The 27,588-nt window shown below is 51.7% G+C and overlaps 1 protein-coding gene across 1 annotated transcript; it reads right to left on the bottom strand.

The window, feature by feature from the left end:
• NT5C1A (5'-nucleotidase, cytosolic IA) lies at positions 1-27,555 on the bottom strand. Its single transcript, XM_003815407.6, has 6 exons — positions 20,926-27,555; positions 15,101-15,268; positions 14,553-14,682; positions 12,060-12,182; positions 9,830-10,014; positions 1-8,235 (listed from the first exon to the last, which is right to left on the bottom strand). Exons 1-6 carry the CDS (start codon positions 21,058-21,060, stop codon positions 7,870-7,872), a joined length of 1,107 nt encoding a protein of 368 aa, XP_003815455.1. The 5' UTR covers positions 21,061-27,555; the 3' UTR covers positions 1-7,869.
• Positions 27,556-27,588: the final 33 nt, after the last annotated feature.

Below are 27,588 nucleotides of genomic sequence, written 5' to 3'. Positions count from 1 at the left end.
TTAATTAAAAACCTCTCAATTTATTTGAATGGCTTTTAAGAAGCAGAAGCACATGTGGTAAAATTAAGATATAGGACATGCATGAGAAGTGACAGGGACCCACACTGGCAAGCACTCAGCACCCTTTATCATGTGACCAGGTAAATGTTACAAAGAGCCAGACAGGTCTGGATCGATGGGGTGTGCTACTAGCAGGCCAAAGAGGGCAAAGCTGGGAGAAGTACAAGCAGTCTTATTCCCAGACAAGGGAAGTCACAAAGATGAAGAAACACATGCTCTAACCATTTATGGAGGCACTTAGGTTTATCATAACAAGCAACCCAGAGAGGTTGGGTGATGAGGAAGACTGAGGCAGCAAATGCTATCAAAGCAAAGGGCTTCTGACAGGTAGATACAAGCACATTATGCACGCAGGTTTCATTTTTCATCGTATTCTATATCGGAGGTTATTGAGATGCTCTTAAGTAGAAACCAGAAGTTAAGTATATGTGCGCTATTACATTAATAAAGAAGTTCGTAGGCCGAGTGTGGTGGCTCACGCCTGTAATCCCAGCACTTTGGGAGGCAGAGGCTGGCGGATCACCTGAGGTCAGGAGTTCGAGACCAGCCTGGACAATATGGTGAAACCCCATCTCTACTAAAAATACAAAAAATTAGCTGGGCATGGTGGCGGGCGCCTGTAATCCCAGCTACTCAGGAAGCTGAGGCAGGAGAATTGCTTGACCCCAGGAGGCGGAGGTTGCAGTGAGCCAAGATTGTGCCACTGCACTCCAGCCTGAGTGACAGAGCAAGACTCCGTCTCAAAAAAAAAAAAAAAAGAAGAAGTTTGTACATACGCAGTTTTGAACACACAAAGGCTGAGCTAGGTCATCTCTGAGGTCTCTTAAAGATCCATCACTGAGAATCTGAGTGTAATATCCTCAGACTCTCAGTGACTTGGGTCTTAAAAACCCAAGTCTCTGGGCCTGGGCCAGCGGATGCAAACTGGAGATTCAAGGGCCGGATCTCGCCTACAGAATATGTTTTATTTGGCCCAGATGGTGTTTTCTAAATTCAAAATAGTTGCCAACATTTAAAAGTCCAGATTCCCAGCTTCTCTTCAAAAATGGGGTGGACTATCCGGCAACCTCAGGCCACATTCCCATGTGGCAGCAACCGTGGCAGACCACAGTGTTCTCCATTCTCAGTGAAGAACTGGCTTAATCCTCTCCACTCATTTATGTTTCCTGCCTCGCCCCTGTAGGCATTGGGGTTTGTGACCCTGGCCCAGGCATCCAGTCTAGGGTGACCTCAGTGATTTTCTTGGTGGCTTCTTGGTGGCAGTTAGCTACAAGACTAGCCTTGAGGCCTTTACCCTAATTCCGTGGCAGATGGCCATGAAGGCATATATTCACCCACAGGCCAGGAGTGTGGGAGTCAGTGACCCCAGTCTTCACAGCTTTGGTTTGCCTTACAGAGGCTTTCACTTTGCAAAGATGAGTAACTGAAAAGTTCCCAGCCACATTTCACTTTTATAAATGGAATTCCAAAGGCCTCTAGGGGATGGCCCATCAGGGAGATACTTCCCAATTAAGGTCAATGGTAAGTCACTTCTGGGCCACATTAGAACACTCAAGCAGAGGCAGGAATCTTTGTCTAGGTTGGGCAGGGCTGGTAGGGGGGAAGGAAGGCAACTTTCCTAGCCATGGCCATGAGATGACCAGGGCATCTGTATACAGTTGGCAGGTTGTGCAGGTGTCTAATAGGTACTACCCATGTCACAATACCAATGGCGCCCTCTAGATTTTTGCAGTGCACAATCTGCCCAACTGGACATGTTGGCCTTGGCACTGTTAGGGGGAGGGAAGAAACAAATGGAGATGATGAGGCAGGTATAGTCAAAAGGATTGCCCTTACACAGATTCTACCACTTCCTTCCCAAGGCTCAGGAGTAGGGATAGGAGGCAGAGGGTTAGGAGCCAAGACTTTCTTGGCCAGAGGTTGGGGGCTGGTCTCGGTGGCCCCCAAGCTGCACATACGCAAATGCCCATGTTATGATGGAAATGGGTACAACTATCCTAGGGCTGGCCATCAGTATGTGGGTCCCAGGACACTCAGTTAACAGAGATAACCATCTGTACACATAGTGAGTACACACACACACACAGAGTCATTGGCTGAGATATCTGGCCCATTACACACACCCACATAAATACACGTATGTGTACGATTTTTATCCTGTTGCACAAACTTAATATGTGTGCATCCATACACACAATCACAGTAATTGCCGGCAAGAGCAATCAGCTCGTCACTCAGGCATGTTTAGCAAACATTTCCAGAGCACCTGAAGTCCTTTTTGGCTGGCTAGAGCTAACCGTGGGGAGAGTCCAGCACAGCACTAAGTCAGAGGGAGAGAAAAGTAAATCAGTGGGTAGAATCACTTGACTACTGCCAGCAGCTGCGTGCCGGCCTGCAGTGCCACCTACTGGCAGAAAGGAGGTGGTTTTGTGTTTTGCTTTAAGACTAGATAAAACCCATGATCTGGGAAGCCGCCAGCCACATGATGCCATTCATCCACCTCCTTGTGTTCTACCCAAGTCAGGTGAGGCTCTGACATCATGCGTCATATCCTCAGAGGATGAACATTCTGGGCCTTGCATGCCTCTTGGATAGCAAAACCCAACACCAATAGGGATGGCAAAATAGGTTTCATCTTTCACACCAGCTCCAGCCCGCTGGTAGTGGCTGCCTGGAATGCTGGATAGAGAAAGATTCTGAGACCCAGTCTGGGCTTGGTGGAGAAGAGTATCATGATGGCATAGCGACAGCAATGATGGCTGTAGATGGGGCGTCTTCCATACTATCTGTTCTTGCAGTGGATCCTGGAAGCCTGGTAAATCTCTAAATTTGCAGAGTCCTAGAATTCTCCTGATCCACAATTCCATTATGAGGGGTATTTGTGTTTATTGCTCACGTGCCTTCATGCCACAAGAAACTGCCATTCCAGCGGTTACAGGAGTTTTCTCTCTCACTTGATCAGTAACTTCTGAACCGGCTAAAGTCCTCACGGGACCCTCTTCACGACGGACTTGTTCTTGCTTTCACAGAAAGTACATGGATGACCTTGTTGGCTCGGAGCTGCTGAAATCAACACTGGGCACTTCAATCTATCCAAAACTCATGTTTAGCTAATGCGCATCCACCTACTAGGCTGATCATTGCCTAAGAGGCCCCATGAGGAAATGAGTTGGGAATACAAAGCCATGCTGGACAGCCAGCTGGGCTCATCCCCAGCCAAGGGCCCTGCTCCTGCCCTCTCACTCATCAGCTTGGGAGAGCACATTCAAGTCAAATCAGTGCATCAACAAAACTGCAAATTACTATGAGCCATGGGTCGCTTGAAAATAGTCAAAACTTGGAATCTTCAGATGGGCATGGAGCCCCATGTCCCTTCCCTTTGGCAGTGGAGCCAGCCTCCGCCCACAGATGCATAGGTGGATGTGACCTGGCTCATCCCACTGAGGCGTCAGCCAGGCTGTCTGCCTTGGCCCAGGGGTCCGCACATTTTTCTGTAAAGGGCCAGATAATAAATATTTTTGGCTTGCAGCCTCTGTTGCAACAATTCAACTCTGCTGTTGCAGTGTGAAATCAGCCATAAACATATGTAAACAAATGGGCATGGCTATGTTCTAATCAAAGTTTCTTTTATCTTTTTTTTTTTTCTTTGAGACGGAGTCTCACCCTGATGCCAGGCTGGAGTGCAGTGGCGTGATCTCGGTTCACTGCAACCTCCGCCTCCCGGGTTCAAGTGATCTTCCTGCCTCAGCCTCCCGAGTAGCTGGGACTACAGGCGTGCACCACCACGCCCAGCTAATTTTTGTATTTTTAGTAGAGACGGGGTTTCATCATGTTGGGCAGGATGGTCTCGATCTCCTGACCTTGTGATCCACCCGCCTTGGCCTCCCAAAGTGCTGGGATTACAGGCATGAGCCACTGTGCCTGGCCCCAGTCAAAGTTTCTTTACAAAAACAGGTGATGGGTCAGATTTGGCCCGTGGGCCCAGAGTTTGCCAAACTCTGCATTAGCCCAAAACAGGGGCGTTCACACTGGGTTTCTCAGAACTTGGGATTGTTTGGAAGTGCTTCCAGGGGTTCACAAATGTTTGGCTCTAATTTAAATTATTTGTAGCTGTTTAGGAAGCTATAATAAAAGCACCCACTCAAATGTATTCCAGCATTTCACCATGCAGGAAATCAACATGTTAACTGTCAGGTAAGTAAACTCCTTTAGTGAAGACCTCAGAATGGAGCTTCTCTGGCTATCTCCATGCATATGTATGAGCAGTATGACAAAATGGTTGAAAACCTGGGTCCTAGAATCAGATGGACATGAGTTTGAGTCCCAGCACTGCCACTTACTAGCTCTATGGCTTTGGACAAGTTACTTTACCTCCCTAAACCAGCATGGCCAGGACACCACAAAACAGAGTAGACACTGGCCATAGTGCCGCTGCAGCCTCCTAGAGGCTGCATTGTGGGAAAATGGAGCGCTCACAGTGGAAAGGTCAGCTGAGGCCACGAAGAGACATTCAGGGGACTCAGCGCAGCATTATCTACCAACTGCTATGGAGGTATTTCAAGTTTTAGTCATCAGTTTGGCTGTACTGGTGCACACCAATTGAGTGTCATTATAATGCCAAATCCATCTTGGCTTTGAACTTCTTGCTAGTTTCTGTTTTTTTCTGGCACATTCTGATATATCCCCACTACTCTGATTGGGCTCTCAGATAGGAGAGGGGGATGTTTTGCAACTGGCTGAGCAGTCTCAGTGCTTAGTAACAGGGCTTCCATTTTTCTGCTAAGCAGCAGTCCCATTGGCTCTGGGATTTTGCTGGCAGGCATCTCCTGGAACCAGTGTTCTGCAGGGCTTGTTGGGGAAGTGGTGCTCTCAGCTAAAGGGGTCCAGTGTTTCAGAAGCCGTGACTGCTCCACCTCAGTGCTGCATTCCCTGGTTAGGCCTGGGACTTTGGTGTTCACCTGGCTTTTTAATTTACTGGTGAACAACACTCAATGTTCCTCATCCCTGGGCACCTCCTCACCTCTAAGACAATCAGAAGGCCCGTGTAACTGCTGCCTAAGACTGCCCCTCAGATTTCTGGCTTTTTATTCCAGTGACTGAAAGCTTTTTTCCAGGCCTGAGATGCTCATTTGTGATTTCAATAATAGAATTTAGACTCTTAGTGTTTCTCCATTGCCCAGGGCTGTCTGTGTCTATTAATGATGGCTCCAGTGAAATCCATGGCTTTTACTGCACCTTATCTTTCTGCTTCCAGCATCATATTTTCCTGCTTCCTGAGAGACATGGAATCATCAGTGGTGTTCATCACCAGGCCCTGGGGGCAAGACCACACAGGTCCCAGAATCCCTGCAGTTTTTCTTAATTAGGTGACATCTGGTGTCATCCCCAGTGCACAGGTCCACCCTGGTCAGTCAGCCTGTTGCCATGCTGTGAGCCTGGGCTGTGCCTGGCCTTGTAGGCTTCTTGCAGTCGCTGGTTCTGTGAGCCTTGGAGGCTCTTCCACGAGGGTGATTCTGACCCCTGGGAGTGAGAAGGAGAGGGCCTTTCTGCAGTTCAGCCAAGAATAAAGGAGACTCAGGGCTGAGCTCCCTCCTTCACTTCTTTTTTGTTTCCTTGAGGTTGTTCTTGGCCCTCACAGTACCTCTGTCCAGGCTTGGAGCTCTGGAAGTAGACACAACCCGGGTCTTCTGCCCCAAGGCCTCCTCTGTTAGCCAGAAGGATCCTGGCTGTGCAGTGGAAATGACCTCGTGCAAAGACATTATCATATGCCCTTCCAGGGGCAATAATGCCAGTGTCCCCTGATAAAGCAGTCACTGTGGGTGTCTGTCCCAGTCACTCCACACAGCCGTACCCTTCCTCCCTGGGACCAGCCTCATGGAGACCTCTGACAATGACAGCAAAGGCCCAGCCCAGCCTTTCTCTTCTGGCCCAAATCGTTGCTCATTTGAGAACCGCCTCTGCCTTCTCACTTTGTTCTCCTTCCTGGAATATCTTTCTGCATCTCTTACCCTGCCCCACACTGCACAGAACCTGTGCCCATTCAGACCCTGAGCTGAGTCCCCAGAAGGACAAAGATAAAAAACCCCAGGGTGTTCTCTTCCCCTATTTCCTGCCACCACACCTCCAGGCTTCTGCCCCTCTCATGATACTTTTGGTTTTCTTTACAAAGTGCTTGCTCATGACTAGGATTCCTCCTAGAAGCCTGGCAATCAGTCCACACACAGATGTCTGCTCACCCCTTCTGTCTCCCTGGGGACCAGCCATTGGTGCTTCCACCCTCCCTCCGGAGAGAGCCAGGGATGCTCAGCAAAGGAGGAGGCTGACTCATCAAGCGGTGAGAGTTCTCCTCTGAAAGTGGTGAAGAAGGGGCCGCAGGGGCTCCTGCAAATGTGGAAGATCCGCTGATGCATTTCATGGGGAGGTTATCTCATCCTGGAAGCCCTTGCTCAGCATCCACTGATGGAGAGCTCATTACCTCCAAAGGCAGCTCTGACTGGCTTTCCACTCACAATCCCATAGCTGGAGAATTTTGCTAGTGCACATTTCAGCTCCTTCCTCCCCAAGCATCACTGTCCCAGTACCTTCTGTCTCACACCAGACCTCCTGACACTTCCCACTTCACCCCAGGCAGCACCTCACCCTGGGGCTCAGCCTGGACAACCGCCTACCTCAGCCACTGCACTTTCTTCCCCTAGAATTGAGGCCACAACAGTAGACACCCATGCTCTGTCCCGTTCCCCACCAGCAGAGCTGCCCAGCTGGATGCAATAACTGGGGGAGTGAGGGTGGTGGAAGTGAGGGTCTTGGCAGGCAAGAGCAACTGAACTTCGGCTCAAAGCAAGAGCAAAGGAAACACTGAGCAGGCAGCTACTAATGTTTCTCCCCGGGAAGAGCCTGCAGTGCCCCCTGCTGGCTGGAGGAGAGTTTGTATGCGTGTCGAATTCACTCCCCTTGCTTCCTGGGCTGAGCCCTGATGACCATTCAGGTTAGAGAATCACAGGAGCAGATAGGTCATCTTGTCCAGTGGTTTCAAAATGTGTAAAATTACAGATAGAGTTGCTGGGGGCGATTTTGCATTTTGTCCATTTGACAAAGGCCTCTGAGCTGAGGGGACACATGGGGGCTGAAATCCAGCCTCTATCCTGCTAACTAAGCTGTGTACCCCACTATGGGACTGGGTCAGGCCAGAGGAAGGGATGTCTTTTTGTTCTTCATTCACCTAGACAGTGTCCTTTTGTAATTTGCACAAAGGTGCCATACATACCAGCAGCAGCACTGACACAGAATGCTTCCTTCTAAGAGGGCGATCTTAAAGAACCAAGCTTCTTTGGCTAAAAGGGAGCTTGAAAACCGCCCAAAAGATGGGGAAACTGGGGGCCATGAAGGGAAGGGATTACTCAAAGTCATGCAGTTAATACCAGGACAGAGCTTAGAAGCCAGATCCACTCTCTCCCATAGCAGTGTTCTTTACACCACATTGAGCTAGTTTTCATCCTAAGTCACTTTTGAGAAATCCTGGCTTCTCTGACCCTCCCCCTCTCAGACCCATTAACTTCCCCCCTGAAATCCAGCTACTCTGCACAGTCCTACTGTCCTACTCAGGATCATGGCACAGAATTTGCCCCAAAGGAGGGATGTTGAGAATGCCAGTCCCATCTGCATAATTTCCTACAAGTACATCACTCATAGGGATGAGGGCAGACAGGCAGAAGGACAGAACAGTGAGAAACTAGAGGGATCTACCAGAGGAGGTGTCGAAGTGTATCAGGGAGCCTGGAGCAATGTGGATCAGTAAAGCCGGTGGTTCAGCTACTGTGCAGATGGGGCCTGCTTTGCAGGTGCAGTCCGCCGGGGTGTCTGTGCCACACCATAAGGCACATGGGCGGCCACAGTGCCCATCTCCTGAGCCCCAGCCACATGGAACATCTGGTCATCAAAGAAGATGTGTGGGCGGATCTTCTCGAGGAGAGGGCCCTTGGGCGCTCCAGCAAGGAACAAGGCTTCATCTGTCTCCAGGCCCCAGCTGCGCAGGGTCTTGAGAGCCCGGGCCCCGGAACTGGCTGCACTGCGTGCTGTCACCAAGTAGGTACGAATTGGGCACTCTAGCCGCAGGCCTTTGGAGTAGAACTTCTTCTGCAACCTACCCAGTGCCTCCAGAAAGCCCTTTAAGGGGCCCTATGAGAAGGCAAGGGGAACATTGTTAGCTTTACCACCTCCTAAATATTTGCCCCCTGCTCTCCCTAAAGCACTAGTGTCTTGTTTGGTGTGGAAAACTTCAGGATCCCTAAATCTTTCAGTTAGTTCTGCTTATGACTGCTTAGGCTACTGTGTGCACCAGTGCGGCTCTAGTCAGGGGATCTATGTTATTGTATATTGGTGCTGGGTCAGGATAACTATCAGGGCAACTGTTGATATGTATCATCCATCCATATGCCCATCAAGGTATACAGATGTCTGTCCTAAAGGTCTGTAAGTGTGGCCTTCGAAGCCTATCAACAGGGGGGATATTAAAACCATTTAGTAACTATGGCATGGGCACCCTCCAATCAGAATGGACTCCAGCTATAAACAGCTGGAGAAGATGGACCAATGTGTAAGTGTTGAGTATCAACCGTGCCCATCTGGCACCCAGGTGGCTCAGGGTGTCATCCTCAAGCACTCTAGGGTCAAGGAAAATTTATTCTCTACAGTGCCCAGAACAATGAAGCTTCCTGAGGATGTGAGAATAAAAAAACAGACAACGATGAAGAAAACTGCTTATTTCCAAAGCAGCTAGAAATAAACAAAAGTGGGCTCCTCGTCTTGGAGACCTCCTGCTTGCTGGGTAAACTGGAATAAGCAGTGGTCTCCTGGGCCTCTGCTTACCACTTAGTAGGAAAACTCTCCTGCCCTGGATTCCCAAGGATTTCAGAGGCAACTCGCAAGAACAGACATGAACTGAATATTTAGGAGCCACAGCGGAAGCCTGCTGAGCTCTTGGAGAGAGGGGCTCTGAGATTATTGAGCACCCGGGTTTTTGTTAAAAGCTCAAATAAGAGCTCCCAGCAGAGCTGGAGAATCCCAACAGCCCCAACTCCAGGGAATTTCCACCAAGCTCTAGGGTATATTCTGTTCTGAGAGACACTGAGCAGTTTGAGGGTGAGTGAGGGTCCCTGTGCCCCCAGCCAAGGGATGGATGGCAGGAGATGTCCCAAAGCAAATGGTCTGCCCCAGATGTCACACCCAGCTGGATCTCCCTACCCCAATGAAGCGCCCCAGTCCAGCAATTCCCTTCCTCCTGTTTCCAGTGAGGGAAACAGGCTTCTTAAGAGGGTGGGCATGGTCTCAGAGGGGCGGGGGGTCTCAGGGAGGAAGTGAGGGTTCCAGAGAGAGAATGGGAGCTTCAGAGAGACAGGATGAGGCCTTCAGAGCAGGGCAGGGACTTCAGAGAAGAGGTGGGGACATAGAGAATGGGGACGTCAGGGAGGGAAAGGAGACCTCAGAAATGGGGATTTGAGCTGCAGAGTGGGTATGGGCTTAGAGAGAGGTTTAGATAGAGAATGGAGGCTTCAAAGGAGGGTTGGGACTTCAGTGAGGGGATACGGGCTCAACAAAGCAGGTGGAAGCTCATTGATGGGGGGCCAGTGGTCAAGTGAGAGGGTCGAGGGGACCAGGCTGGAATCTGGGCTGAGCCTGGGGTTTGTTTGCTTCCAGGCTGGGAGTGCAGGCCAAGGGCAGGTCTGGGGAGCTGCCTTGTTCCTCTCAGGGCTTCTGGGTCTATGGGGAGCACCTGAGCCAGAGGTTTGTTCTCGTGGGCCTTCTCGTGCTCGAAGAATCGGTCCAGCCCGTGGGCCTTGACGATGCGCTCCGACTCGTCCGAGAAGAGCACGGCGTCCCCATCGAAGGCCACGCGCAGCTGACTCTGGGACACAACCACATCCCTGCTGGGGCTGAAGATGGTGGCAGCTGCGATCCCTAGGCAGAGAGAGGCAAGCATTGTCTGCCTTCAGGCTGGGCAGTAGGGCTGGAGTGGGCTATCTTAGGCTATCCTTGCCCCACCTGCCTCATACAGGACTCAGGTCAAGGCTGATGAAAACTAATATTTAAAACTTGTAAAAACTGGTAGTGCATGGATCCTGGCCAAGAAGAGGGCAGTAGCACTGGCTCTGAAGCAGATCTCTAGGGCCCTTGCCTTGCCAGGTTACCCTGTTGGTTATTGCTTTGTGGAAAAGTCTGGGAGGAGTCCCAGGGGGCAGGAGGGCACTCAGGACTCAGGGCAGGAAATATTTACCAACCAGGGTGAAGGAATTTCAATACTTTAACACCTAGTAAGATCATGCTGCTGTGGACCAGCCAAACATGAGTCCCATTGGCCACTACCTTCGTGCCAGGGGTGTCTCACAGCCCCTGATGTAGACCGACAGTGGGGCTGGGAAGGAGCCCCAACTCTGGGTTGGCCTCAGTCTCTCCCTCACCATTGGTTCTAGCAAGTCACTCACCTTCTCTGGACCACTGTAAAATTAAGGGCCTCTCAGCTCTGGGGCTGAGACCACAGGCTGCAATTGGGTGAGGTGAGTACGTGCATCCTCAGTCTACAGCCACAATGACACCCAGGTATGCCCTGCTGGCGGCTGGCTGTTCAGGGTTCCAAAAAACAACCTAAGTGGCCCTGGGAGACAGCACAAGTGATGGCTAGTTGTGTGCACAGACTCTGCAACCCTGGGCTCCTCCAGGGTTCCAAGGATGCCTCTCAGGGGTTCAGGCTCCAGGCTAGAGCTGCACTAGATGGCAGAGAGCCAGTGCTGGGAGGCTGGAGACCTGGGCAACTGGCCGAGCTCATTCCCTAGTCTCCATCTCTTCAAAGACCACTTCAGCCCAAATCTTTGAGAACTGAGGATCACAGAGGCTGGGCTTAGGTGAGCTTTGGGAGGAGTGAGCAGTGCTACCTGCACACAACTTGACTAGCCTGAGGATACTACAAGCAGGGCCAGTGCCAGGCATCAAGCCAGGTACCTTCTCAGCTCTGCCAGCACTGGAATCAAGATGACTCAGAACCACCCCTACCCTCAGCAGGGCCTCCCCGTGGACCATTCTCCTGCTCCCTAGCCTGAGGTCAAGTTACAAACACACAGAGGCACACCTACATGCCAGTGCCAAGGCCCCAACCAGAGGGTGTGACATCTGTCTAGGGAAATGGCTCCTCTTTCCTGGTTAAAGAAAGCCTCTAGGAGCTCCCAAGCAGCTCAGGAGGGTGAGTTATCAGGGGGAGAGAGGCCAGGCTTCCAGGCAGGAGACAACATGAAAGAGGAAGAGAAAAGTGAATATATTGTTGGTTGATAAACTTGCCACTAGTGTTCAGCCTAAGGAACCCTCTCAGGTACCTGGCCAGTCCTTGCTCCTCTATGGGCCTGTTTATCTCATGTGCAATAGGATACGCACCTCGTTGGGAGGACTGAGACTATGGATACCACCCAAAACTGCCCCTCGAAAGACACACATAGAGGGACATTCTCTTTGTCAGTACTTGCATCTGGGTCTCCTAAACTCCCCTAAGCACTGGCCAGCCCAGCTGCTGGAGATGCTGGCCATTCCCCAGACCCCACCACTCAGGCTTTCAGGCTGGACTAGATATGAATCCTCCTTCCCATTGGCCCAGGGCAGGGCAGAGGCTGCCTATGGTCCTACAGGAATCAGAACTCCTTCTGACTTGGAGGAATCATAGAAGAAAGTAGCTTTCTGGGCTGTAGAGAGGGTTTCCATGGAAACAGAAGGCTGGGTGATGCTGAGAAGTAAAAGCATCCATGATACAGTAGGGCCAGAGGTAGGAAGATGGAATGGGTAGGGCCTTGCTTTCAGAATTGATAGGACAGATTATAAGAATTAAGGAAAGTATTGCGCAGCCTTGCCTTCTAGTTACCATGGCAACTCCCAGCACCTGCTTGGAACTTTAGGACCAGGCCTCCCACCTCAGGGACCCCTTTGCTGCACTCCCCATATTCTCCCTCCTCACTTAGACTTACCCTCATCAATGGCTTCTCGCACTTTTTCTGCATCGGCTGACAAGTAGAGGTTGGTGTGATAGGCCTTGAGGTAGCAGATCGGGCTGTTCCCACCTGTCATGCAGAACCTCTCGATGAACAGGTCTGGGAAGGAGGTAGAGGACCCAGGTGAGGCCAGGGTCAACCCTGGGCTTCAGGGAAGTCTCTCTGTGCCCAGTGGCTGCCATCCTAGTTCTGGGTGTGGTACGGCAGCACAGCGTGTCTCTGTGTAATTTTAGGCCAGTGTTCCCCCCTGAGCCCCTCCATCCTTCATGAAATGAGGACGATCACATCTCTAGAGCAATTGCCCAGTTCACAGGGACATCCTCTTGTCAAGGAATCACAGTGCTACATGCCTGTGTGACCCCGCCTCCTGGCCATAGCTGATTGGATAAGAGCAGACACCTGACCCAAGCTGGGCCAATCTGATTACCTAGGCTGCCAATCCGCTGGTCCCCATGACTGCAAAGGTTGTAAAGTATTTGTTGGTTGATAAACAGCTGCTGCTCTGAGCCCATTAAGTTACCCGTCACTCTCGCAGCCCCTTACCCAGGACCTCTGTCCTCTCCAGAGTCCACAACACAAGGCGGTAATGCCTGGTATGGCAGGGGTCCTTCAGGGCCCTGCTTCAGCACTATAGGGAGAGTCTGTCCTGATTACGCAGTGCGTATGTCACACAGGTGGTTAAATATTTTTACTATCAACCCTGCTCCCAAGAATTTGGAATTAGGATTTAAAAATGCCAACTAGACTCTCTTGATTGCTAAAAACCAGGCCTGGTAAACCTATAAATATAGGTGTATTCTTTTTCTTTTTCTTTCTTTCTTTTTTTTCTTTTTGAGACAGAGTCTTGCTCTGTCGCCCAGGCTGGAGTGCAGTGGCGTGATCTCAGCTCACTGCAAGCTCCGCCTCCCGGGTTCACGTCATTCTCCTGCCTCAGCCTCCCGAGTTGCTGGGACCACAGGCCCCACCACCATGCCCGGCTAAATTTTTTTGTATTTTTAGTAGAGACGCGGTTTCACCGTGTTAGCCATCCGATCTCCTGACCTCGTGATCCCCCGCCTCGGCCTCCCAAAGTGCTGGGATCACAGGCGTGAGCCACCGTGCCTGGCCAGGTGTATTATTTTTCTGTCTCTCTGTCTCCCCAGAGTGGATTTCTCTTTCCTCTCCTCTCCTCCCCTCCCCCTCCCCCTCCCCCTCCCCCTCCCCTCCCCCTCCCCCTCCCCTCCCCCTCCCCCTCCCCTCCCCCTCCCCCCTCCCCCTCCCCTCCCCCTCCCCCCTCCCCCTCCCCCCTCCCCCTCCCCTCCCCCTCCCCTCCCCCTCCCCCTCCCCTCCCCCTCCCCCTCCCCTCCCCTCCCCCTCCCCCCTCCCCCTCCCCTCCCCTCCCCTCCCCCTCCCCTCCCCCTCCCCCTCCCCTCCCCCTTCCCCTTCCCTCTCCCCTTCCCCTCCCCACCCCTCTCCTCTCCTCTCCTTTCCATCTCAGTCTGTCACCAGGCTGGAGTGCAGTGGGGTGATCTCCGCTCATTGCAACCTCTGCCTCCCAGGTTCAAGTGATTCTCATACCTCAGCCTCCCGAATAGCTGGGATTACAGGTGTGCACCACCACACCAGGCGAATTTTTGTATTTTTAGTAGAGACAGGGTTTTACCATGTTAGGCTGGTTTTGAACTCCTGACCTCAAGTGTTCCACCCACCTTGGCCTCCCAAAGTGCTGGGATTACAGGAGTGAGCCACCGCGCCTGGCCCACTTATCTTGAATACGGTTTTTATTTAGGAAAAGCAGAGAAATCCAATTTCAGGGGAGAGAGGAAAAAAAAAGAGCAAACTTGCTAGAGAAGCACAAATAAAAGTTCATGTGGCCTGAAGAAAAGAAGAGCCGGGAGAGATTTCTAGTACTTGGATTCAGGTCTTTGTAGGCCCAATTTTATTTCCTGCCCTCTGAAAGACACCCCTGTAACCTAATAAGAAATTCTCCTGGGCTTAAGCTAGCTCTGGAGGGGCTATTATTTTTAACCTTGAGTTTAGAATAAGACACAAAGTGCTTTCACTCTGACAGCTGCACCTGATTCTCCCAGCAGCCTTGTGAGGCCTGTTAGCCCCATCACAGTTAGAGAAACTGAGGCAGGGAGGCAGTAACTGTCTCATCTAATCACACGGAGAGTGGGGTGTGCTGGAGCTGGCTTGGACTGGCTTGCAAGAGCCCACAGTTAAACATTCAGAAATTTTGTGAGCCATTTGTGTTGTTCAACCACTGACAGCTTGAAACCAGTCCTGGTGGAAATATTTACACCCTGAAAACTAGCAACACTACAAGTCAGGGTTTTGTTTGTTTGTTTAAAGAGCGAATTTACCAGCACACACTGGGCTTGGGGTTCTGGTCAGTACAACTCCATCCTGCAGAGGTGTGGCCCCATCCCTGGGGGGTCTGGTAGGGGTGTCCCAGGGCAAACCCCCCATCCTCATGCTCATGCTCACCGTAGTGGTTGATACTGTTGATGAGGCGGACACCCACTTGAGCATGGTTGTTAGTCATGAGGACGATGTCGAAGACGTCCTCACTATCAGGGTACAGCTCCCGCAGCCGCCTGTTCACGGCCTCCAGAGCCTGGAAAGCAGAGGGCACCCCCCAGCTTAGACCCCCAAGGATTGATACCTGAAGTTGGTGGCCAAGGATCCAATGAGGGGAGGTGAGGAGCCATGCTTGGGATGAGATAAGTGCGCATGAACTACCTTCTCCTAATGCAAGTTGCTTACCGCACAGGGGTACCTCGCTAGAGAGAGTCGGGGCTGAAATCCAGCCCGCATTCCACTCACCAAGCTGGTTACCAGGCGTGGGGCTGCATTTGTCCAGAGGGTGGATGAATTTTCTTCCCAAAAGACTCTGTCACCTAGCCAAGCTGTGTACCTGTGTGGTTACATCTGCCCAGAGGGGCCCTTTTTCCTTACTCAGATACTCATGGGAGTGCTTTTTTCTAATCCCCACGAAGGCGCTATATGAGCTAGTGGTGGAACTGCTCCCTCACCTTCACGAAAGGGAAGGCTGGCCCGGGACTGAAGGGTTCGTTCTCATGTTCCAGCTGGTAGCGCACGTACTCCTCCACGCCCTGCTCCGTATAGATCCGCTGCTCCTCGTCCATGCGAAACAAGGCTCGGGAGGACACAGCGATGGTGACTGCATTCTGAGGCTTGGGCTGCAGAGGTATGGGAGAAGGGGTTGTCACTCAGATGACTGCCCCTGAGGCAGGCTCACATGTGTGAATCTCCCTGGGTAGTGAGGACATGGAGAAGACCCAGACCCAGTCTCTACCTAAAGAGGCCCAGCCTTGAGCAGATGTGGACTTAGGTCAGGACCCCATCTATGACGGACCCAGATGGGGGTTGAGAGAGGTGCTGGCTCCCTTGCTGGAAGCACGATCTGATGGAGGGAGGGCCATGCCCTTGGGAGTTTGCAATCTAGTCAGGCATCTGGACACAAGAAAAAAATGAAGCCAATGTATGTGGCCAACGTGTGACTGATGCTGGAGATGATCTCAGTTGGTTTCCATTGTAAAATAAGAGCTGCATGCCCTTAGGAAGAAATGATGCCCATAAATATGACAATTTATATAAAAAATGTATCTCCAACCCAGATCTGTCTCCTGAGCTCCAGATTCATACATCCATCTAACTGCCCCAGTTGACTAACAGCCTCTCAAAGTTAACATTCCCAAGACTGAATTCCCATCACCTTCTCCCCTCCCAAACCTGATCCTTTCTCCCTGTAACTCATAGCAAGGCTTAGAACCACTATCCACTCATTACTGAAGCAGAAGCTGGGAAGTCAGCCTCAACTCCCTTCCTCATCAATCGATTACCGAAATGAGTCAACTCTACTAGAATCCACCCACTTCTTTCGTTCAGGCCATCATCATCTGTCACATTCTCTAATCTGTCATTCATGCTGCTGTCAGGGGATTTTTCTAAAGTTCAGATCTGACCACAGCCCCCCTCTTTAGTGGTGCACACTATTCTCAGAATATGGCTGGCAGCCTCTAGTGTGGAAATAGAAAGCCCTTCACAACAGACCCCTACTTCTCTTTCCATTCCCCTCTTCCAATCCCCCAGCTTTGCCCCATCTGGGCTTTCTCACATCAGGGCATACTTTCCCCCTCTTTTTTTTTTTTTTTTTTTCTGAGATGGAGTTTCACTCTTGTTGCCCAGGCTGGAGTGCAGTGGTGTGATCTCGGCTCACTGCAACCACCACCTCTCAGGTTCGAGCAATTGTCCTGCCTCAGCCTCCCAAGTAGCTGAGACCCGCCACCCCAGACAGCAGCTGGACCTTTATAGTCCCTAGGGAGGATCAGAATTTGAGTGCCCAAGGGATTTACAGATACCCAGAGAATCCCACCACATCTCTGTGTCCTGAGCAGTCCTGGGGTCATGATTCCCACTTTACAAATTAAAAATGAGGGGCTCAAATTGAGGTCAAGGCTCATAAATGCACCTTGCATTCTCGCCTCTCCTGATCACCCGTGGGTCATGTACTCAACCCCATTTCTTTTTCCTGGGGTCAGTCCTGGGCTCCAATCAGTTGACAACATTGAGTGGTTACCATCTGAGAGACACCGTGGTGGACATGGCAGGAAACAACACAAGTGTGATCCCTGTCCCCATGGAGCTCATGATCCAACCCCAAGACAGAGGCCAATGCCATCTTTTAAAAGAGCACTGTCCAATGGAACTTTCTATGATAATGGAAATATTCCATAATCTGTGCTCTCCCTGTGGCTGTGGAACAATTTGAAATGTGACTAATGAGACTGAGGAGCTGAATTTTAGATTTTACTTCATTTAAATGAACTTAAACAGCTATATGTGGCTAGTGGTTAATGCAGCTTTAGAACCTTATAATAGGAGTGGAAGACAAAAGAGTTCCCCAAGGTCATGTGGTAGACCTCAGTTTGCATTTGACTTTTAACCCCAACCAAGACGGAGTATGTGGCCAGCAAGGTCTGCATAAGGCAGTGGCAGGACAGGTGCTTCTTCTTGGAGGTTCAACCCAAATACCTTTCTCAGTTGCTGACTACCACCATGTGTGTGTCCTAAGGGTGGGGTTGGTGGTGGAGTGGGGAGACCCGCTCTCATAAACCCTGGAAGCCTGGAGGCCTTTGGAACAGGAGCTGAGCTTGCTCCACCCACTGGGCTTACTGCCCCAGGGACAGGGCCATCACCCTTCTAAGGACAGAGAGTCAGCTGCCCTCCCAGCCCCATTAGGCAGGTTCCCAAGCCTGCCACTCCAACCCTGGCAGCCAGCTAAGGTCTCGCTCCTCACTTTCTGTCCCACAGTCCCTGCCAGACTTCCAAGTCCTGGGCTCCCTCTGGCTGAGCTACCCAGACAGACCCCAATCCATCCCGCCCCTGGTTGTTGCAAGAAAAATGTCCTGGTTGCATTGGCCCCAAGAGTCCTCTGCTTCTCTCTTTTCCAGATAGGGAAACAGGCCCAGAAAGGGGCAGAGTATTACTCTAGGTCAAGGCAGAGCAAGATGACATCTCAAGTCTCCGGCCTCTAGCCTGGCCTCTATCCACACTGCAGTCCCCTTGCTATTCCTCTCCTCAACAGTTCCCAGAAGATTCTATCCCTTGCTACTTCCGCCTTCCCTGGAAACATCTCCCCCAGCCTTCACTTTCCAGATTTGGGAGAAATGATCAGGGCATGCCCACAAACTGAGGTTTTGAACGGCAGGTCTCTGTTTCCCATCAGAATGGGGGTCCCAAGGGCAGGACTCTGCATCCCCACTTAGACTGCTGTGACACAGTACGAGTGAGGTGGAGTCTAAGATCCCAGAGGCCATGGCTGTGTAAGAAATATGGATCCCAGCTGGGACTGATGAATGACCTGTCCAGGCTCCAGGTGGAGCTGAAGGAGCAGGGGAAATGGGCTGGCCAGAGATAGGGACAAGTTGTGGACACAGAGACCCTCCTGGGCCTGGCCGCAGAGGTGGCCATGTGTTGGCAGGGGCATCTAGGAACAGTTCCTCCAGAGAGCAGAAAGAAGCCCTGATCTCAGACTGGGAATTGGGTCAGAGTGACTCAAGGGCTCACTCTGGGAGCTCGGAGCTCCAGGAAACCAGGGTGCTGGCAGCTCTCTCTGCCTTTCAGGGTCAGGCTGATGGCTCCGGCTAGGGGATGGGAATGGAAGAATAACAGAGTGCAGCCCACCCCCACCTGGACTGCCTGAGGAGCTCCCATTTAGGCTAACGTAATTCTGCCTATTGGGTCCAAGATAGAAACATAGGCAAAAAGCTGTTATTCCTAGTAGGACTTAGAGAGGGAAGGGCTGCTGAAAGAGAGAGGGACAGGAGAGTTTTGGATTGAAGAAGTGCTCTGACCCCATGGGGTGAGGGCCTCCAACAGGCCTTCAGGCGTTAAATATTTTACTCAGGCCCCTGGGAATGAGAATTAGCCCAGGCCAGGCCATGATGGGGCCCATGAGGCCTAGAGCCCCCAAAATAGCCTGTGGGAAGAGGGGCTTCTGCAGGAAGGAATAGGAGCTGGGAAGCCTCCAGGCTTCTTGCCTCCCAGAGAACCATGAGAGTCAGGGGCTGATCCAGGGGTCATGACTGACAACTGGGCCTGAGCTCTCTGGTTCCTTGGTGCCTGGGGAGGAAATGGATTTTGAGCACTGATGCTTTCACTGCCCCAGTCCCCAGTCTCCATCCCTTCTTCTGCATCACTCAGGCCACAGCATTGACATTCATCCAGCTTCCTCTTCAGAGAGGCACCAGCCTTCTCACTGGTGGGTTTGCTGCCGGACTCACCCTTTCCAATCCATCCCAGAGTGATCTTTCTAAAATAAAAATGGGACCCAGTTAATCCCCTGATGAAAAATCCTGTAATAGCTCCATAATGGTATTCATATGTTTGTTTAAATGTAGGTTGACCTTTTATTTAAATGAATTCAAATAAACTTTGAATTCAATATGTAAGCCAGATATTACCATATATCTCATACCATATGGTACCAGATATAACATATATAATTGGTGTATATTTATTTTACAGATTCAAATGCATTATGTTTATTTATTTATTTATTATAAAGTCAACCAATGAAAACACAGTTGTTTGCATGACAACAAATTTGAAACTAGCGGCTAGAATGCCAGTGCAGACTTAAGCTTCAGCATCCGGCCAAGTTGTTGCTGTGTTTGTATTTGTACAGTATTGAGAAAGTCCTGATTCAGACCAATAAGTGGTTGGAAATGCTAAAAGGTTTTTTGTTTTGTTTTGTTTTAAACTACAGGCCTTACAATCTCAAGACGCTCTTTGATGGAACAGATCACAGGGGAAGCCTTATTCTGAGGTTTGCTTTAAAAAAATCTGCAGCACAAGCTAGTGGCCTTCAAGCTGCTAAAATGTCCACCTAATACATTAGAGTCAGTTGGGTTTTATTACACATTTTTAATTGTTTAAAACATAGTCCGAAGAAGAAAGAAAATAAATTGGATTCACATGTGTGCAGACTCCCTGAAACATGGGGCTTGGGGAAGCTAGTTTGGAAATCCCTGACCCCCTTGAGTAAGGTCCAGACTCCTTAACATGATCCCCAAGGCCCTCTGTGGGCTCTTCCACATCCCTCCAGCTCTTCTTCCAACAATCCTGCATTCTTCATTCAGTACTTATTCAGGAACACAGTCCTGAGCTTCAGAGACATCTGCATGACTTTTGCCTGTCCTGTTTCCCTCTCTCTGGGAAACTCCACCTACTCAGGCTTTAAGATCAGGATACGTGCCACTTCTACAAAGCTTTCCCCAGTGTGATGTCACTACTCTACTCCCCCCCAACTCCCCTAGGCTCTCATCTCTGGAGCCTCCATCATTGTGCAGTGAGCTCCTGAGGCAGGGACTCAGGTTATTTAATTCTTCAATCCCCACTCTTGAGCAGAGCTTGGAGGTGCTAATTGAATGATTGCTGATAGGGTGGACCTGTTGGGGAAGGGTTCTTGGAGGGAAGCAGCAAGTTGCTTTAAGATCAAGCTGGAGCTCTTTGGAGGACCGCTGTGGGCCAACCTCTATTCTCGGTTTTCTCCTCAAGCTCTGAGATCTGGGAAGTTGGAGACAGCAAGGTCCAGGGGCAGACCAGGGCATCATCAACTTGTTTGATGGCAGAGAGGAGAGAGCTCCTCTGTGAGGTCCCAGACGGTTGACACCACCACAGGGTCGTGGGGATGTTAATGCCCACTGCAAGGGGAGCAGAACCCGAGCTGGGGGGCAGAGTCCAGCGCTGGGAGCCTGCGGCCAGGGGCGCCGATCGCCCCCCAGCGCAGAGTGTGGATCCCAGTGCCTGGAGAGAGCAGCTCCCTTTCCTTAGGACGCGGGGAGCGCACTGCCCCCAGCCCAGGGCCCAGGACCCAGAGCCAGACCCCAAACGCAGAGTCTCAGGTCCGGAGCCCGATGCCCAGATGGCGGAGACCGGAGCGCACAGCCAGGAACCGGGTTCCCAAAGTCTGGTTACCCGCGCCTGGGGCGCTTCTGGAAGCGCTGCGGACCGGCTTCGCCAACAAGTGCAATCCGCGCTCCCCGGCGGCCCGAGTGGGGAGGGGCTGGGGCTGCGGGCCTCTAGCTGGGCCCTGATGACAGCATGGGGGAGGGGGAGCCTGGCGTGGAACCCGAGTCCCGGTAAAAAAAATACACCAGAGCAGAGCTCCCAAAATAAACCCGAGCCCGCGCCAGCTGCAGGGCGCATTCTGGGGCTGAGGAGCTGCGTCCCCTCCCAGAGGGGCGCCACGGGTCCCTTCCCAAGAGACTTATGACCCCTCCTCCGGGGTAACCCTTCCCCCGTCCCCCGCATACCCGTGCATTGCTTTTACCGATTTGGGTTTCTTCTTGGGCGCGAGGTTGTCGTAGAAAATCTTGGCTTCCTCCCAGACCGGGGCCGCAGCGGTCTCCGCTCCTGGCCCGGGCTCGCGGGGCTCCTGGGGCTCCCGGGGCTGCCCAGGTTCCATGCTCCGGCTCTGACCCGGCCCGGCCAGAGCAGGCGGCGGCGTAGACGCGGAGCTGGCTGGGGCTGGGCTGCAGGAGGGAGGCGAGTCCCGGCGAGGGAAGGGGGCGGGCAGCGGCGAGGAGGCTGTGCGTGTGAGCTGGGCTCCCCGCCCGCCGGGCGGGGGGAGGTCACACTGGCACTCTCGGTCGCCCGTGTGTCGCTGCCGCTGCTGCTGCTACTGCTGTACGGTATGAGGGATAGCTGGGCTCTCCTTCCCCGACCGACCCACGCCAGCAGCCGGTTGGGTGGTGAGGGGGGCTCTCTGGCTTTCTGGGTTTGTGGGCTGCAGCGGATTGGGGATTGCGAAAATGATGTTCTTCGCAGGCGCTGCAGGGCGCGGAGACAGGAGAGGCCTGACAACTTTTTTTTTTTTCCCCAGGATAGTGATCCCCAAAGGAGAAAATGAAAAGCTAGCCGCTCCCCTCCCAAAAGCTAGCTGCCCAACTTTCCTTTAGGAGCTAGGACCCTGGGATCCTGACGATGTCCCCTTCCCTCCGAAGCCAGTCCATCCGGCAGACGGGCAGGAGGTGATGCATGGATGGCTCCTATCACTAGCAGAAGCCTGCTCCCAGCGGGAGCTCAGTGAAGGGCCCAACCCGGCAGCTCCTCCACACCACCTAGGAGGGGCCCTTGAAGTCCATGTTGAGACCAGGCTCGGGTGGTCTCAGGTCGAGACCTTGGCCTGGGGTGGGGACCCAGGCCAGAGAGACTCCCAGGGACTCTGAACCCGAATTCTTGCTGCCCCTTTGGTGGTCAGCAGGGGGCGCGCATTCCCAGGCCCCCACCTGCCCAGCTTGGGGTGATTTGTTACAGGCCATGAAGGGGCTGGATAGAGGGAGGGCAGAAGAGGGGCCTCGGAACTACCATCCTGGAATTCCAGGGTGTTGTCCCTCTTGATGCAGAGCTCTGTACTAGTCTCAGGGTGCAGACACAAATGTCACCCATCCCAAGGTACAGGCCAGGAAGCAGACAAGTAGCCTCTCTCAGAGGTGTGCATGGGTGGGTGGGAGAAGCAGGAGAAAACACTGGCTTAGCTAGGAGGGCCTCTGACTGGGGAGGTGAGGGGGCTACAGAATGCAGTGATCCCCTCAGCCTCCACCAGGTCCTGGGAGGAATAAACCAACCCTTGTGTGGGAGGAAGGGAAAAATCATAATAAAATGTTAGGATTGGGGGAAGTGTGTTTAGACTTACTTCTAGAAGATTGTTTCCAGAGATGGCCCAAAAACCTCTTCCATCCTGCCTGTCCTTTGGCAATGTGACTTTGACATTCCTCCCATTCAGAGGTGGAGTCCAGTCTGAGCTGGCCCTGTGACTTGCTTTGACCAATTGAATGGAGTAGAAGTGGTGCTCTGTGGTTTCCAAGCTTACGTCTTAAGAGGCCTTGCAGATTCCATTTTTGCCCTCTTGGGAGCCAGCTACTATGTAAATAAGTCTGGACTATCCTGCTGGAAAGGCCACGTAGTGAGACAGATAGGACCTGGAGGATAAGAAGCTAGCGACAGCCCAGGTGACTATAGGCACAATTGACAGACATGTGAATGAGGCCATCCTGGCTGTCCCAGCCCCAGCTCAGCTCCCAGTGGAGTGCAGCTATGTGGGTGACGCCAGCCAACACAACCTGAAGCAGTAAAACCTTCCAGCTGAGCCCAGCCAACTCACAGAATCATCAAAAATAATAAATTGTTGTTTCAGGCACCAAGTTTTGGGGTAGCTTGTTACACTGCAATAAATAATTGAAACTCTAGGAATGAGGTCAGTTATTCTCAGGTGCCTCATGGAGAAGAATGATGAAGTAACTCAGGAAGAATATATAGAGTGGTTACTTGGATGGAGGTGGGCACTTCACACAAAAGTGAGCCACCCCCATGCTGTCCAGCGGCCTTTAATCTGTGTGATTGGCTTGAAAAGATGACCTGGGCCAAGCAGATTTGTCTTTCTCAGGAATTTGGAATTGGGAAATGGGCTGGGCAGTCAACCATTGGAATAGAAGCTGAGGATGCTGTGAAATACAGTTGGCTCCGAAGAGACCTGGGTGAGCCTCAGCAGACTGCAGTTATATGCAAAGTAAAGCTCAGCGCAGGTGGAGACTCTCTGAGCAGAATGAGATGAGCAGCAGATCAAGATGGGAAAGGATGTGCAGAGAGCAGCACATGAGAGTAACCATGCTGCCCTGAGATGGAGCCGCCTCTGCTCCTGACAGTTTCCCAAGTTCTAGCTAAGGCCTGGCTCTGGTGCCCATCTCTACACTTTCATGAGATTCTCCACATTGTTTCAACAAACGCCCCCAAAAGGAAATTTGGTGGATTGTGGTTTTGCTTGAGTGGCCACTTTTCCCGGCCTCTCTTTCTAATAAGAAGCCCTGCCTCCCTGGTTTTCTGGTCAAGAAGTACCAGACCTGGTACAGAGACCTGTAACTGAGACCTGACCAATGGTGGAGCCCTGTGTCCCTGGACACAAGGATGAGCATGTGACCCCAGCTGAGACACTCTTCACTCTTATTTAGGGCTTCTGGGAGATTTGGCTCTTTTTCTCTGAGGTTGTTAATTTGGGGCAATGTGAGCTGGGAACCCATTTGGCAGGTGAAAGAACATGGAAGAAGCACATCTGGAAGGACAATGGTGCCACAGAGAGAGAAGCAGAAGGAGGGAGGGAGAGAGGATGCAACTGAGTTTCTGGACCCAGCCATGCCTGAACTTCCCAATTACATGAGCCAATAAGCCTCCCTTTTTGCTTAAGCTTGTGTGAGTTGGATTTCGTTCACTTGCAACCAAAAGTCCCAACTAATCCATTCCCCTTTACTCACCCTGCCATGAGTAGGCACTGTTCCTTGCCATCAAGGAATCCTGCCCAGACTCCTGGTTCAGTCCCTTTAAGAACTTTCCCCGGGCCGGGTGCGGTGGCTCACGCCTGTAATCCCAGCACTTTGGGAGGCCAAGGTGGGTGGATCACGAGGTCAGGAGTTCAAGACCAGCCTGACCAACATGGTGAAACTCCATCTCTACTAAAAATACAAAAATTAAAACTGGGTGTGGTGGGGTGCGCCTGTAATCCCAGCTACTCAGGAGGCTGAGGCAGGAGAATTGCCTGAACCCGGGAGGCAGAGGTTGCAGTGAGCCGAGATCATCGTGCCACTGCGTGCCAGCCTGGGTGACAGAGCGAGACTCTGTCTTAAAAAAGAAAAAAAAAAAAAAAAAAAAAGAACTTTCCCCAGATCCTTCTTTGGAAGGATTAGAGAACTTGATCCTTAACTGTTCTTTCCACCCTTCCAGGCTTCTGGCCATGCTCTCTGGCTTGCCTGTCACTTGCTAATAGCTGGCTGGGTGCAGGGCTTCCCTGGCTCAGGGTTTCTGGACTCCAGCCAGGACTTTGCCTCCAGGTCCAGCACTTCTTCAGATGAATAAGCTGGGAACAGACCCTGTAGGGCATGACTCCAGGAGCCCCACACCTGGCTGTTCCCTTGGAGAGCCCTGCTCCAGCATGCCTGGCCCTGTTGGCTAATGTTTAGTAAGACCTGGGGCAGATGCCACCTCCTCCATGAAGCCATAGCTGCCCTTTGCTCTTTACCTATTCCTCACCTCTCCCCAATCAGGTAAGACGCTTCCTCCTCTGAAGCTCAGAGCTCATGGGTTTTTTGTTTTTGTTTTTGTTTTTGTTTTGAGACAGAGTCTTGCACTGTTGCCCAGGCTGGAGTGCAGTGGCACGATCTCGGCTCACTGCAAGCTCTGCCTCCCAGGTTCACGCCATTCTCCTGCCTCAGCCTCCCGAGTAGCTGGGACTACAGGCGCCCGCCACCATGCCTGGCTAATTTTTTTGTATTTTTAGTAGAGATGGGGTTTCACCGTATTAGCCAGGATGGTCTCGATCTCCTGACCTCATGATCCACCCGCCTCGGCCTCCCAAAGTGCTGGGATTACAGGTGTGACCCACCGTGCCCATCCGGTTTTTTTTTTTAATCTCTTTTCACATTCTGACTTGGATTCACTCCCGTGGCTGAGAAGGCACAACAAGCAGTGGCCTTGATGTTAGGAGACCTGAGATCAAGTCCCAGCTTTACCATTTTCTGGGCCTTTGTTTCCTTGTCTTTAAAAAAAAAAAAAAAAAATGACATGGCCGGGCACGGTGGCTCACGCCTGTAATCCCAGAATTTTGGGAGACCGAGGCGGGTGGATCACCTCAGGTCGGCAGTTCGCGACCAGCCTGACCAACATGGAGAAACCCCATCTCTACTAAAAATACAAAATTAGCCGGGCATGGTGGCGCATGCCTGTAATCCCAGCTACTCGGGAGGCTGAGGCAGGAGAATTGCTTGAACCCGGGAGGCGGAGGTTGAGGTGGGCTGAGATCATGCCACTGCACTCCAGCCTGGGTAACAAGAGCGAAACTCTGTCTCAAAAAAAAAAAAAAAAAAAAAAAAGGAAAGAAAAAGAAAAAGAAAAAAAAAAACTTAAATGTGTGCTTGGCTCAGCCAACAGCAGATCACATGGGAAGTGTTTGTTGATTGTGAGGGACTGTGTACACGTGAAGGGCCAATCGTTGGAGAGTTGGGAGGGTTTCATAGAGGAGGAGATAATTGAGACAGGGGAATGGGTGACCCAGGGAGGAGCAATGGCTTGTGCACAACACAAAAGCATAAGAGACCCCTTAGGAAATGGGGGCCATTCAGGATGGCTTAGTGCAGGGTGCAGGATGAAAAGTGAGAGGAAGAAAAAAACCTTCTGAGATCGGCGGGTGCCGGATCATGCAGGACCTGGAGGGATATTTAAGGAGCAAATCATACAGAGGGGCAAGGGGAGCCTTTGAAGAGCTGACATGGTTAGATTTGTGCTTTAGGAAGGTCACTGTGGCTTCTTAGTGGCAGCTAGATGGGGCAGAGGGCAAGGCTGAAAGTAGGAGGTGGACTAATTTGGCTGGGTTAGAGATTATGAGGGCCTGAGTGGGTAGTTTTTGGGAGAAGGCAACCCAGGACCTGTGTGCCCAAAGTAGACAGGGGACAGGACTTCCCATCCCCCAGCGTGGCCTCAGCTGGGAATAGCAGCCCCAAGTTCTCAGGCTTCTGAGTCACCTCCTTAGTTAGGTTCATGGTTGCCCCGAGGCCAGGTCAGCCTCCTTCCTCTGTCCTAATTACTTCCTGCCAAGGGAGCTGGCCACCTCCAAGTGTCCTTGACGCAACCCTTGTAGAAGCAATTGAGCATTTCAGGAGAAGGCAGGCAGCTCCAGCCACCACTGTCCCCAACTCTCTGCAGGGAACAGTGCTTCTTGGACTGTCAGGGGACGTTCTGAGAGGAACACTTCACCACCAACTCCCACCCCAACCCTTGACCATATTTCAGGTCAAGGTGGAACAGGTTACGCACTATGCAATGACCCGTGACCAGCAGGAGAGGCAGGCTGAAATGCAGCCTGTGCTCCTCTTGTGAAGCTGTGCACCCTAATATGACAGGGCTGTATTCACCTGGAGGAAGGGAGATATTTTCCTAATTAGCCCAAAGGCGCTATCCACTGCCCAGCTGCGTACTTATGGGGCTGCTTCCACTCAGAGGGGTGCCTTTTCCTAAGTCATACAAAGGGCGCCATATGGACGAATTGTAACCCTGGCTCTTGGCCTTTCTTTCCGCTGGCCACTGTCCTCTCATTTGGGCTCTTAAGAGGCCTTTCACTGGGCAGAGGGGGAAACTAAGTCCCAACGTCTGCTGCCATTAGCTTCCTTCTGAGGGAATTGCTCACAGGTCCCACATATCAGTGTCCAGTCAGGCTACAGATGGTTGGGCCAAGGGAGGACACCTGACCTAAGGGATCCCGCCAAAAGCTAAGCCAAACCAATCAGATCCTTTTGCTTGTGAATTGAAACTAAGAGGCACAGAGGGGAGTTGTCAGTCACTGGTGAGTCTTGATACCGAGTTGGAGATTCAGCCACTGTGTGCAACAAAACCAAAGAAGTCTGAAGAGAAGCCCAGGAAAAGAGCACGGATGCAAATACTGCCCAGGGAACAAGAGCCTGCAAGACCCAGAGATGGTAAGGAAGAGGCCCAGTTGCCAGTTCCAGTTCTCTTGAGGTTCAGCCAGTTTTTATTTTATTTTTATTTTTATTTTTTTATTTTTTTTGAGATGGAGTCTTGCTCTGTCACCAGGCTAGAGTGCAGTGGTGCGATCTCGGCTCACTGCAACCTCCGCTGCTCACTGCAACCTCAGCCTCCTGGGTTCAAGCAATTTTCCTGCCTCAGCCTCCCGAATAGCTGGGACTATAGGCATGCACCACCGTGCTCAGCTAATTTTTGTATTATTAGTATGTTGGCCAGGATGGTCTCGATCTCGACCTTGTGATCTGCCTGCCTTGGCCTCCCAAAGTACTGGGATTACAGGTGTGAGCCACTGCGCCCGGCCTGAGGTTCAGTCATTCTTGATTTTCCATCTTCAGAGTCCCTTATAATCTGCTCCCCCATTTCTTTGAACTAGCTCAAGTGAGTCTCATGCCATGTTCCCAGAGTCCTT

This window comes from Pan paniscus, chromosome 1 (assembly GCF_029289425.2).
Source record: "Pan paniscus chromosome 1, NHGRI_mPanPan1-v2.0_pri, whole genome shotgun sequence".
In the NCBI taxonomy this organism is placed as follows: domain Eukaryota; kingdom Metazoa; phylum Chordata; class Mammalia; order Primates; family Hominidae; genus Pan; species Pan paniscus.
Note: the sequence above shows the minus strand (reverse complement) of the source record. Positions and strands in the feature narration are given on the sequence as shown.